The sequence below is a fragment of the Athene noctua genome, chromosome 15, assembly GCF_965140245.1.
Source record: "Athene noctua chromosome 15, bAthNoc1.hap1.1, whole genome shotgun sequence".
Taxonomy (NCBI): domain Eukaryota; kingdom Metazoa; phylum Chordata; class Aves; order Strigiformes; family Strigidae; genus Athene; species Athene noctua.
In genome coordinates this window covers 7,542,298-7,556,173 of record NC_134051.1, presented here as the reverse complement: position 1 = coordinate 7,556,173, position 13,876 = coordinate 7,542,298, and the positions used below count along the sequence as shown (strand labels likewise).

General features: G+C 39.9%; 1 protein-coding gene across 1 annotated transcript in view; it reads left to right on the top strand.

The window, feature by feature from the left end:
• Nucleotides 1–13,876, top strand: part of SDK1 (sidekick cell adhesion molecule 1) — a 416,654-nt gene that overhangs the window by 335,844 nt on the left and 66,934 nt on the right. Inside the window, exons 26-28 of the mRNA XM_074918870.1 lie at nucleotides 3,614–3,729; nucleotides 4,006–4,195; nucleotides 6,177–6,275. Of these exons, the coding sequence (XP_074774971.1) occupies nucleotides 3,614–3,729; nucleotides 4,006–4,195; nucleotides 6,177–6,275 (405 nt within the window). The remainder of the gene's footprint in view (nucleotides 1–3,613; nucleotides 3,730–4,005; nucleotides 4,196–6,176; nucleotides 6,276–13,876) is intronic.

Below are 13,876 nucleotides of genomic sequence, written 5' to 3'. Positions count from 1 at the left end.
TCTTGAATATAAAACATATTGAAGCCAAAGAAATTATGAGAAAGTTAATAATGCTGTAGGTTTTGGTCACCCAGACTTTAAAAGAAGTTGGGAAACCCTAAAATGAAACTCTAGGATAGGGTTGCAAGCAGCTGAGGATGGAGGGGGATGAATTAGGATTTTTAAACAGGACTGGTTTTATCAGTCCAAAATGGTTTTATGACATTAGAAATCAAATAAGTCATTAAATTTTACAGTGTTAAATAACTGCAAAGTAACAAGGTCAGTTTCCACTCAATAAATTGACAATGATAGTAGGTACAATATAGACAAAGCAAGAAAATGCAAAGACCTCTAATGTATTAGAACAAGCTTGACTGTGCTGCTTCCTTTTAGATACAAACCATCTTATTTTCAAACAGTTAATCTCAAATACACCTAACCCTGTGCCTTAATATTTGTTGGGTACCTAATTTTCAGCTACATGAATGCATATACTTGTCTTACAAAATCAGCTTCTATACAAGCACAGTCACATATCTATGGCAAGGATCAATCTCCTGATGGTTCAGAGGCTGACCTTCATGAAGCAGTTACTGTGGTGTGATAAAGCATCACTTGATAATTCAGAAGTGATCCAATGTCACTCTGGGGATTTGTCAGTTCATACGAGCTGAGAATTTGGTCTGTGGTATCCAATTCTATAGGCAAAATGGTTGCGTACTGCAGCTATGCTACTTCTGTCAGAAATCTTGCTCTAAATTTGCACTTAATTGATGTCAGATGTACAATATGCCACTTTAATTTTTACTTTCAAAAAACAGTGATGGATGCTTACCTAAAAGGAGCTGCAAAAGCAGAGAGAACCACTGCATCCCACTATCTAGCTTTCTTAGAAAGGCAGAATACAGGCTAGCTTATTAAAAGCTTCTTTTGGCCCAGTTAAAGACATAAAACAGTAACATTTGCTATATATCAGATATGGCTATGTCAGATGTAGAAAGAGGATGCATGATCTTAGATGCCAACATGGATAACCTTAAAAACTTGAGTTCTTCTTGAAATCCCATTGCAAAGTGCCAGTAACTCTATAATTTCCTACATTTGATGTTCTAAAGTACATCATGCAGCTGGCAGTTTGCTGGATTAGCTCATCATTTAGTTTCAGTATTTCCGGTTCATTTCGTTAAAGCTCTGACATTTTTTTGGACACTGTTGCTTGGCTTCTGTACTGTTCTTTCAGGTTACTAATGAGGACGCGGCTTTGGAGCTTATAACAAAGTCTTCAGTGCAACATTTAAGGAAACCAGCATTAGATAAAGGAGCTTGCAGAGGAATGAGGGCTCTATATGCCTCACTCGAGCCGATAATTAGTCTTAGCAAACTATAATTTCTTAGAATCACAATATCCTGGGAGAGGAGAGGGTTTGGAGAAATGAAGGTTACATTTCAATTCATTCTTAAAGGTTCAATCAAAGTCTCTTACTTGAAAAAAAGACTGGCAACAATAAGATCCATAATATCACTTGCAGGTCCTGAATTCATACACCCATATTAGAATAAAATTCTCAAGACTAATATTCGAACTGGAGAGATAAAGCGCACTCAATGAACACAAGTATTTTTGCCATTTAGGCATTGGACTTGGATTCCTTTCCAGCAAGAGGGGATGTTTAGCTGCTCTGGCTGTCACTGGGAATTAAGAGGAGTCTGGGCTAATAAATCTTCAGATAGACCATTCTCTCCTTTGTTAGCTTTTGAGTCCCCCTGCCAGCAGCGTGATTGTACACACACCTCAAAGCAATCACACGCTCAGGGCCAGCCCGGGCACAGCCCCCACCTTTTGTGAATTTGGGAAATCTCATGGCTGCTGATCAAAGAGGAAAATAAATATTTGTAAAATAAATAAACTTTTTCTCTCTTGAAAGACTTCAAACCAGATAAAATAAAAATAAATGTGGCTGGAAAGGACTTCTTTCCTCTATGAATCCTGGTTTCCTGCGACCCACCTCCACCCTTTCTCTCTCCAGAAGTGATTCATGTGGGAGTAGCTCTTTGTGAAGATCTACAGATAAAGTTATGGCAGCTATCCAAAGACATTCATGGCTCCTGGCAATCTATTTTCCTTTATATATAATTATATCCTTGTGGGGGATAAATCTAGGAGAAGATTTTTTTTTTTAAAAAAGGCACTTCAGTGTTGGAGGGGAAAAAAATTGGATTTTAGTCTGCTGCAGTGTTGTGAGGTGGTGCTCTGTTTCTCATGTCCCAAATAATTGGTAACAGGGAAATTGTTTTAGAAATTACTATCTCTGTGGTTAACCTTGAGTGCACAAGGGTGGGGGGTGGTGCATTTTTTTTTTTTTTTTTTTTTAAATTTATATTAATTCTGGTGTCATACTCATTATCTTGTTCATGTTGCTAGGAGCTTCAGGAGCTCGCCTTCAGAACAGCAGGTCTGTTCTTTCATTTGGACATCCAGGAAAGCATTACTCTTGGCAGAGATTTGTGTTCCTTTTTGTGATATATTCAGGACCTTATCAAGCCTTACTGTTCATAAGAGCTTGTGTAACATAACTTGGTGAAATGTTCTCTTGAGGTCTGACAGGTGTATCATGCTTTAGAAAAGATTGTACTCTTCAGATGTTGGAAATGCCACAGGAAAAAAATGCAAAAGGGCAACATAAAATGTGAACTCTTAAAAATAGCCTCAAATTCTGCTTGCATAACATGGCATGTTATTAAGCTTGCCTACAAAAGCTTGCAGTTGTGTGGTTGTTATGCAGCAGTTAGAGTTTTAATGGCATGAGAAAATGCAAGTTTGCTCTTCTCTCAAGTCAGAGAAAATTACAGTGTTCCTGTGCCATCAGTTCTAATGATGTTTCTAGTTTCATAAGAGCCAATTTTGCAACATAAATGAAATAGGCATATCTTTCATTTACACTGTATCTGTCCCTGAAAATACACCTTGTGTTAATGTATCTGTCTATAATTGATGTATTGCAAATGTTGAGCACTATCACATAATCAAAAGGCTTAGAGGTTAAAGAACTTCTTACTGAACTGGGAGTGCAATCCAGTGGTTGAAATTATTGCTACCTCTAGACAAGATGCTATAATTTCCTTTCAGATAATATAGGCAGCCAGGGTGGCGTAAAACTTCTTGTTAGAACAGATCGTGCCATAAGATAAACTCCCATTTATAAAGATTTCTAGCTCTTGGTGTAGGGAAATAAAATGTATGGGAAGGAAATACTGGGAGATAGTCTTCTGCAGAAGTCCAGCAATTTAATCTTGATTCCAATTACTGCAAATATAGAGAGCTTGAAATTTATTCATGTTTGTCTGTATTTACTGTCTGTAGACACTGATTAGTATTAAATGTTTAGCTCTTTACAAACATCGTGATTTCTGAGATGAACTGGCAAGAAATTGTGAAGCAGGCTGAAATATAAAGAAGATATCGAGTGAATACAAGAGAAGAAGGGATTGTCTAGAACCTATTCCAGCCCTTTTGGTTTTGAGTACTCCTCTATGGGATCCTGGAACAATCCCAAGCAGATAGGGAGATGGAGCAAATTGATCTGGTATGTCTTATCTATTTCTTCTTTTTGGAAATGCCGTGTGATTCCAGTTCCTTCTGCTCCTCCTGAGAATGTCTCTGCTGAAGCCGTGAGTTCAACCCAGATCCTTCTGACATGGACCGCAGTCCCCGAGTCCGAGCAGAATGGTCTCATCCTGGGTTACAAGGTATGCAACTGGAGTTTCATGCTTATTTATTTTTTAATGCATTACCTGGATATGTTTTTGCATTTGTTATTTATTATTCACCTGCTGGATATTTATATTGTTCATAAGTCACCTGGAGAAGATACGGGAAGTGTGCTGGTTTTGAAAGGTGTAATTGGTGAATATAATTTCATTTTATATTTTGTGAAAAGGAGGAATCTAAAACGCATACCCCTCTTTTCAGTCCTCGTGTAACAATCTTTTTCTCTATATATTTCATATACATTTATCCTGCAGGTACTTTTCAAAACAAAAGATTTAGACTCCGAACTAAAGAGCCAAATAGTAAGAGGTAACCACACACAGTCTTTCCTGCTGTCTGGCTTGCGGAAATATGTTCTCTATGAGATTCAGGTGCTGGCATTCACGCGTATCGGAGATGGAGTTCCCAGCTCTCCTGCAGTTATAGAAAGAACCAAGGATGACGGTAAGTTTAAAGGTTACCAAAATAAGTATCTTATTTGATCCATCCTTTTAACACTGTTTTCTTTTAGTGATGCAGGTGTAGGCAACAGCCCAAACTAAGGCCATTTGGATATTTTTAAAAAATTCTCAACTTTGAACCTAAAGGACTTGATCCCTACCTAATATAACTCAGCACTGTTCCATAGGTCGTAGGCTGAGGATTTGGCAAAAACAGAGAAAACCAGAGTCCCCTGTATTCTTCTTTCCCTGCAACTGATGAAGAGGAGGAAAACTTCAAAAATTATACCCTGAAGCTCAGTGTAGACAATTTCTATTGAAGACAATTTTTAGAGCCCAATTATAAATTCCTACTGAAGTTCAATCATGCTCAAAAAAAAAAAAAAAGTGCTGCAATTGAAAGCAATAAATCTGAGTCTGATTGGATTGAAAGGAGAGAGATGGAATTTGCAACTTCAGGAATCCACTATCATTTTTTTCCCAAAAAGAATAAGGCATCGACCCTGGAAGATGATCATACTTACCCTTGTAACTACCTCCAGTTCTTCCCATGAGCTCCGGGACTCCTGCATCAGTCTGATGTGTTGAAGGAGCCCAAGCAAGCCCCTCACCCCTGTGCTGTTTGAACACATCACTGTGGTGGGACCATTCCTGCGGATACAGTTTTACAAAAATTTGGTTCAATTCTTTAAAATATTTTTGGCTTTGCAGATTCTAAAGTTATTTTTAGTTCATCACCTTTTTGGCTTTAAATGAAGGTTAGTATCAGTGTGAGAGGCTTCCGTTTATTGCTCCCAATGAAGAGGAACACAAAAGTAGTGTCTCTTTTTTCATCAAAATCTTTTCACAATAGTAATGAAATAAACATGGGCTTCTACAAGCAACTTTATTAAGGTGATCTGGTTTGGCTGAAAACCCATTCAGACTTCCAGCTTAACATGACATTTTCTATAAAATGCAGGGAAGGAGTAAGAGCATACAGGGACAGGAATGGAGACAGGAATAAGGACAGCAGATCCCTGACATTTTTAAGCCATTTTCTCAGCATACTGCCTGTGTGGGGACTTGGCTTTTCTTTGAAAGAAAACAGAGATAAATTTGTTAGTAGAACTCTGCAGGGAGAGAAAAAGCACTCACTGAAATGTACATATCAGACTATAATGAGAAATATTTAAAACTGTTTGTTTTAGATAACCCCATTATAGCAGTTCCCTCCTTAAGTGCATGTTGGCAAATGATACAAATTGTTCTTCCATCTCCATACCCCTGACATAAATATGTTGTGTCTCCTCTGGGCTCAACTTAATTAAAAGTATCATCAGGGGCAATGCAGGTGGAATTTGTGCTGAAGGGGAAATTTTGCAGATGCTAATGTATGAATTAGCATCTCCTCACCTTGTGAACCTGGGATGGTCAGTGCAGCCACCAGCCATCTGTATTAATGTGCATCTCACCTGCCTCAGGTTCTCCTGCTCAGACCTCAGTGTTTAAAATGCACATGTAAAATCAGAAGGCAGTTCAAAGCTGGGACTGGTGACACAGAGAGGAGATACTATTCAATTCCAACAGGTATGAAGGGAATTAAGCTGACACATAACTCTGTAAAGTCAGCTTGGTGACTCGCTTTGTAGTATGTAATCAGTTACAGAGTGGTGATGCGTCCAGCTGCGCTGCTGGAAGGTCTCACAGAGCTCAGAGCTACTTTGTCAGAGCATCCTGCTAAAAGCGTTTCACAGGTGTGGTAAAACGCTGTAGGATGCACTGGTTCTGTGTCATGTTTGGCGTCCGTGGGTGCTGGAGGCATTTGTCCATGGACAGGATTCCTCAGAATAAATGTATATTATGTATGTACACAGGTGCTTCTAACAATCTACTTCTTACTGGTGAGATAGGGCTTGGGCTACCTTCTGTGCAAGGTGAGCAGAAAACTTGTAATTCCTCTGACATGCAATGCTTGCTGGCATGATCTCTGTTTTTCTTTCCAGCCCCTGGGCCACCCGTGAGGCTGGTGTTCCCCGAGGTGAGGCTGACATCCGTACGGATTGTTTGGCAACCACCGGAGGAACCCAATGGAATTATTCTGGGTAAGACAGAGCAACAAACCCAGGGCTGGGATGAGAGGGTTGGAGACCAGAGCAAACTCCGGCTGTTGGGTTTTCCTTCCCCTTGCACATCAGATTAGAAACCACACATAAGCAAATCTGTGGCTAAAGAAAAGAAAATATGTCGGTGTCAACTGAGAGACGCGGTACCCTGTGGTGAGAAGGAAAAGTCTGCCTGGCTCCATGGTGTGTGTTTTCCTGAGCCAGAATTACATGTCATTCATGGCACTGTGTTTGAATTGTCATCTCTCTTTCCATCTGCATTTGGGTTTGTAACCTGTTTAGCTGGCCGCTGGGTAAACTGCCTGTAGAGCTGCAGCAGAGAAGAGCTGGATTTTCCCCTCCTTCCCCTAACTCGCCTTTGCTGGGCATGCCTGACATTGCAGCTTCACGTGTGCTTCCATTTTATTGCTTCCTTTGGATAATACTGTCTGACAGGTCACAAGGAGCGAACTCATATTTGGCTTTTCGTCACGGGAAATAGAGGAAGGAAGGCACGACAGGAATTTGTGAAAAACCTTCTTACATTCTTGCTCTAATAATTCTTGGGTTGCCTTTGCAATATGTTCACCAGCCACTACTTGTACTTAAAACGTGAAGACTTTTACAATGTAAGAATCCATTCTTGCCACTAGAATTGCAGTAGCTAATAGCTACCCAGCAGTTTTGTGTTCTCTACTGATGTTAAACACATTATACAGCAGTTCTAGCTGGTGAGTAAAGGTTTGTCTCTCAATTCTGAAAACAGAAGTAAAGGCTTTTGGGCTTTCTTTGGTTCTCAGTCTGCCAGGCCTTTCTGCTTCTAATTCCACTGCCATTGTTCAGACCTCTGTGTGTAGTCTTTTAGCAATATTTCCTAAAGCCTTTATTGTTGGGTGGAGGATGCCTACTGCAAATGCCACTGTGGTGGTGGCATCACTTTAAATAAAGGACCAGTCTTGCATTGTGTTTATATCTTGAGTCAAGAACTCAAGGTGTTTGCTCAGCTGTGTAGTTTCCCAAAGTGATCCTGATGCCTGAAGATGCAGGGAAATTATCAAATAGGATCCAAAGGCAGACGCTGCAGAGATTTTCTGAGCATGAGAAAGTCTGCGTGAAGCTTGGCAGTGGTTAGCTGTCAGAGACGGATCCATGCAGGGCTTCTCTGCAGCTCAAGGAAGCTTGGCTTCCAGGTTGTCTTGTGGATTTGATCTGTTGCTTTTTTTAAGGAACTGTGTGTCCTAGAACTTGCTTTCACTAGAGATTGGGATTCAGATCACAGGATGTGGTTAAGGAGAAAAAAAGTCATTTAATAGAAATGATGAGAAAGTACAAAAGAGATTTTGCTCCCCTGACTGTGTTCCAGTGTCTCATGATGCTGCACTTTGTCAGCCTTATTTGCTGAATTTGCAAGCTTGGTAGAGCAGGAACTCTCTTATATTTTGTCTTTGCAGAGTGCATTGTGCAGCGCATCCCCTTCTCAGCTGGTTGTTGCTCATTGCTGCTACGTTGATGATAAAATCATACTAAATGCAGGGTTAGAAGGAAAAGGGAAAGGTGTCCCTTAAAGAATGCTTGGCATACTTAGCATGTAGACTGTTGTTTCCAATATCTTACACAGTCTGTTCCCAGTAACACATCCCAGGATACTTGATACTGTCCTGACTTGACTTTTTTGCAACACTGATGGCAGTAACTATGTAGGAAGACGACCCCCTATTAATTCCTACCTTTTTTTCTGCAGTACACTTCCAGAACAGTCAGTCCCTCTTTCATATGTACATTAAGCTTTTTATTTGTAAGTATGATAATTTTTGGGTTCCTTTATTGAATTTCATCTTACTGATTCCAGACCACCTCTCCTCATTATCAAGATCACTCTTGTTCACTAATATGTTCACAGTCACTCATAAGTTGGCTTCATTTTTGGAGTTTGCAAGCAGAGTGGCAATTCCATCAGCCAGGTCATTAATACTGAACAGAACCAAACTCATTCACGAGGTCTCATGAGAGCTTACTTAATATGTCCTCCCAGTTTGTTAGCAAACTAAGAACAATATTTTAATGACTTTTTTTTACATGTGTAAGTCAAAATGTGTAGTATATTTCTTAGATTTGGTTTCTCTTGTTTGCTTTTGATGGGGCTGCATGCAACCATATTAAAACCTCACTTAAAGTCAATGTGGATCATACCTACTCTTCCCACCTGGCCAATTACACTGTCAAAATGGAAAATAGATTATCTGATATTTATTACTTGTTCCAGACAAATACATATTGGCTGTTCCTTGGCACTTTATTATCCTCATGGATTCTTATATGTTGACTCATATTTTTCCCCGGATCTTTTTGGGTATTGAATTTTAGCTGGATTTGTCCATAACTCCTCTGGCTGATCTTTCCTCATTTTAAAAGATATGGTACTCTGTTTTCCCTTCTGTAATATCCTGGGATGTCACCTGCCCTCCACAAGGTCTTGAAGGCAATCACTAATTGTTCAGAGATGGCTCCAGCTAGTTATATAAGCACTGCAGGGCAAATTTCATCAGGCCTTTCTAACTTGATTACATCTAACCTAACTAAACATTTGTTAACCTGTTCTCTATTCTAGCCTACGTCTCTACTTATATTGTTGTCAGTGTTAATTTAAGTCTCCAGTCAGCATCAACATTTTTGTGTGAAAATGAAGCAAGAGAGGTATCAGCCTTCCATTCTTTTCTGTCTCACCTGTCTTGTGCTCATCTTTTCTTCCCACTAGTTGACCTGTCCTCCTCCTGTCTCTTAGATTTCTAATGTATTTATAAAATCTTTCTCATTGCCTTTGATGCCCTTTAAGTTATAACTCTCTTTGCACTGTAGCCATTCTGATTTTGTCCCTACGTGCTTGTGCTGTCTATTTATACTCTCCCTTAGACATTTGTCCTGTTTCAACTTTTTGTCCAATTCGGTTTTGATTTTCAGGTCATTAGTGAGCTCTGAATGCAAACATATTGGCCTCTTAACATCTTTTGTCTGCATTTGGATAGTTGTACCTTTTTTTTGTCTCTTTTAAAACTGTTGGCTAACCTGGATTCCTTTTTCCCTTAGAATTTCTTGCCAGGGGGATGTTACCTGACAGTTCCCCCAGTCCACCTTTTTGAAATCCATTGTCTTTATTCAACAGTTCTCTCTCTTTTATTTTTTTGATAATAGAAATATTGAGGTTCATGGAGGAAGTAGTTAGCTGCCAATGTCAAAGAGAGAAAGTAAAAATTACTTATGCTGGGTACTTCTACGATCTTTCCTAAGAAGTGAGGTGTGCTTCAAAAATAGATAAAAAACAAAGTATAGCATTCTAAGTAAAGGTTGCAAGTTTATTGTTTTCCTGTACACATTTTAAATCTCATTACTGCAGTGAACTTTCAAAACACCATTGTAACCCCCACAGTCAAGTACACTGAAGTAGAGTTGTTGGAAAAAATAAGTTAACATAATTTTGTGTGGTGCCCTTCTATTCACTGATGGGTTTGGAAAGAAAAAATACTTGCTTTGCAAGAGCAACTTATATTCAGAGCCTTTGAACTAATGTTCCTGCTCTGCTAGCTTTGTCCTCTGAGTATACAAGCACCTTTGCAGCTAACATTTTTGTAATCTATATCAAAACATGTTCTAGCATTTCAGAGAGAGATTAGCAGGATGAAATACTGGCAGGCAACAAGAGGGAAAACCACTTGTTTCTTTAAATATTTTACTGTGGAATACTGCTAGGTATTTCCATTTCTCCTTTTGGGAATGTTACGCTAACAATATGAGGTTTCACTCTGTCTTTTTTATTGCACTGAAGGAACCAACATAGTTCCTTCAAATACTATTAAAGAAAAATGATGCATTAACGTGCATATGTGCACTTCTAGCTATGAACTTTCTCTGAAAACAAGAGCTCAACCTGCATCCTTCCAGGCCCTGGTTAGTATTCCTCATGGTATCTTTGTATTTAGCGATTACCTGAAGCTTATTGCAAAAGAGTGTAAGAACTCCACTGAGAATTAGAACCAAAATTGGATGTAATCCATGTTTGCAAATTCATATTTTGATCCTAGACTGCATTTGCACACCCGCTGGCCCTTAAACAGATAAGCAGTAAAATCAACAAACTGGATTGCTGCTCCACTAGGCAAACCGTAACCTCCCAATATCATTTGGTTTTCCCTAAGTTCTGTGACAAATTAATAAGTGTTTGTTTCTCTGCTTCACTATGGCCTGCATGAACGGGTGCTGTCAGTTCTGAAGGGCTTTGTATGGTGATGAGCTTGAAAGCTTTTTTATATTCATGGTGAGTTGTCATCTTCCTGCCTGTTTGCTTTGGGGAATCCACTGGTTGTGTTACAATGACCTAACATTTAACAGGCAGTTCAGATTGTTGCCATTTATTGAGTTCAGAAAGCATAGCTCATGAAACTGCTTGCAGTTGTGCAATAAATACTTAAGAAGATGCTAATGAAAAAATAAGCCTTGTTTCAATGAATAAATAAACTCCTGAAGAGTTGATCTTTCAGGGGTTTTTTATGCTGTTTTGGCCTGGTGAAGCACAGAACTTCCAATAGCAGAAGAGATTTGGGATCTGATGCTATATGGGGGGGAAAAAAAGAAGAATTAGGAAAACAATTTAAATTCTTCTTATGACCATCCCGATACTTCCTATTCTAGAAGACACTCCTTTCCCCAATAAGTTTGCTTTTATCATCTTTTAAAGATTTTACTTTTAATCGTAACCTTTATTTTTTTAAATCTCTGCTATCTGCAATATCTTATCGTCATAATCCAGTAAGGGAAGGAAGATTCCTTGTTCCTCCACTGCAGCAATTGCAGTTATTGCCTCTTGCAGCCCTCGAGCATACATTAATTTCTCTTTGAACACTTTCCATTTACCTCTATTGATTTGCCTCGTTTGATTTCACTTAACATTTCCTGTCTTCTCCCATCCCTTGTTGCTGAAATTCATCAACTTAATAATTTTATCTTTTTGATCTTGTATTAGCCCTAATTACTATCCAAGCTGTGGTTTAAATACTGCATCTTTTGTGTCTCTTAGGAAAAAAAAGAAAAAGATGCTTTTTAAGATACAGTACGTATCCTGGCTGTCCCAAACTGTCCGATAGGAGAAGGTGATGTAGAGGATCAGAATTAAGATACTGGCTGTCTCTCTGGGTTTGTAGGTAGCAGTAAGAGTGAGTAGAGTTCAGGTGCAGAGGTTGGATATGTACCTTTGAATCAGAACAAGGTAAGTGTTGAGTTTCTGAGGAAATCTGTGAAGGTGATGGTTCTGGTTGTGTAAACTCTGCCTGAGATATCCAGGAAAATGGATATTTACCCAGACTGTCAGCCAGCATGGCAGGTGTAGGAGAGGACAGTGAGAGCTGATACTGTTTTTTACAGGGATGCATTGGAAGGGAGTTTGCAGAGCCTGTCAGAGAGACAGATTGTGACAAGTGATTTCTTCCTTCTCATGGCTAAATTAGTTTTTACACTAGCCAAGGAACCACTCTTGTGTAAGTTATAATAATGGCCTAGATATGGATATGTTCCTTTGCCTAATCTGAGCATGTTGGTAATTGGCTTTCCAGCATAAGTACCACCATTTAGCAGTAAATAGTTATCTTTCTATTCCCTCCTTACATTTTAACTACACTTTATATTTTACAAAGGTTTAGAAAAGCGAGGAAATTGCTCAACAAGGATGTATCCCAGATATCATACTTATCTTTTAATAACTACATAAATCAACTTTTCTATTCTTTTAATATTCTGTTTCCCTCCAGGTCTTATTCTTTATGTCTTATGTCCCTTTATCAAACTTCCTTAGCCATCTTAGTTGCTTCTTCCTTCATCTTTCCTGCTGCTGTAAAAATTTCCCCAGTGCTTTTCTTTGACTGTTTTCCCCCTTATTGAGATCCTGCACTGGTGTTTTCACTCTTGTGTTCTTCACATCTGTATAAACAAAAAAAAGAACATAGGTATCTATACCTTCTCCCCATTGCTAGCTGTCTTTCTGTAGACTTTAAAAAAGATCAAAATACTATAGTACTAAAGATACAGAAATACTTTGGTGAAATATATTGGACCAGTAATGGGAGAGCTGGTGCCATGGATAAAAGGAGGTAGTTTGCAGGTGGAAAAATGAAATGTTCAAAGCGTAAGACCCTAAGACTTTGCTCAGGAGCTCTGAAAAATCAGGCCACTTTTTATCTACTAGCCTAATGCCATGCACCCAGCTGTGAAAATGTTGCTGTAAGAATGTGCCTGACAGACCAACTGCTGCAGTGTGCGGGGGTACCCCAGGCAGCACGAGCTGAGGCCGCTTGGGTGCTGGGAGCCTTTTGCTGCTGATGTCCATTTTCAAATGTGGGTGCCTGGAGCACATTAAGGCACCTCATTGAATCAGCTCTGGACCCAAACCTGTTTGTAACCACAGCCAGTGGGAGCTCGAGCTTGAAGTCACAGGTGCTTGGAAAAGCCAAGCCACTCTTCGAGGTGTCGGTGCAGTCAAATTTGTTCCCCGACACTGTGGCAGCTGCCCCACAACAGTGTGGTGTTGCCCCACACCTGCTGGCAGCTGCCAAAGTAAAAAGGACAAAGAAATGCTGGTGCATTGTCAACAGCACTGTGAGAGTCAGCACACCAAAACTAATACCATCTGTATCCCAATTAAATTCCACTCCTCGTGACAGCGGGCACCACACGCAAGCATGGCATTCATTCGAGAGAGAGCAGGGACTCTGCCTTTTCTGTGAGCGGGCATGTGGCAATTGTTGCATATTCACAGTGGAAAATAAATGTCATTGGTTTTGTCTAATAGCCACAGGTAAGATAAAAACCTCAGTTTTCATGCACTGACCTTCACAAATGAAGCACGCCAGGTTTGGCTCCCCTTGTTCTTGTTAGAGCCAAAACGTGGTGGGAGTTCAAACTCTAGCTGGGATATTAATTCTAAGAGAAAGAAATGGTCTCAGGTGCTGCAGACCCCTTTGTCATTCAGAAGATGAGCAGAGAGTTGGCAGAATCATGTCATGACTGTTTTGTTTTCAGCTGGTTTGATTTGGATTTGTTGGCTGCCCTCTGCCCTGTGTAACTCCATGAAGCGTTTAATCATACAACTGTATTCAGCTTGGGCAATAAAAGCCCACACCAGTTCTGGTATTAATTGATTTTGGAAGTCAGCAGCTGGACTGAAAGTTACCATCAAGCTCCAGAAGTGAGAGCCTGATTCAATTGCTGGGTTTACAGAATGGGTTTGAACATTTGGCAGATCCTCTTCGGGGGACAGTTGTTGCTAGTGGTGCGTGAGAACTCTGGAAGCCCTCCTTTGCACAGTTGGATCATTAATAATACAGGCTAAACTGTGAACTCCTAATTGTCAGGCAGGTTGGAATGGGGTTATCACAGGCATACACAAAATTGATTATTAAGTGCCGCATGGTTGAAGCAGGACCTCACAGCTTGCAGGCTTCTTCCTTGGGCTGTGGGCAAGGGCAGCAATGCTGAATGACAGAAGAAGGATGCTTTTATTAGCAGTTCTGGCACTCGCTGTACACTTGCAGGGGGGTGGGAGAGCTGAGAAAAAGGCA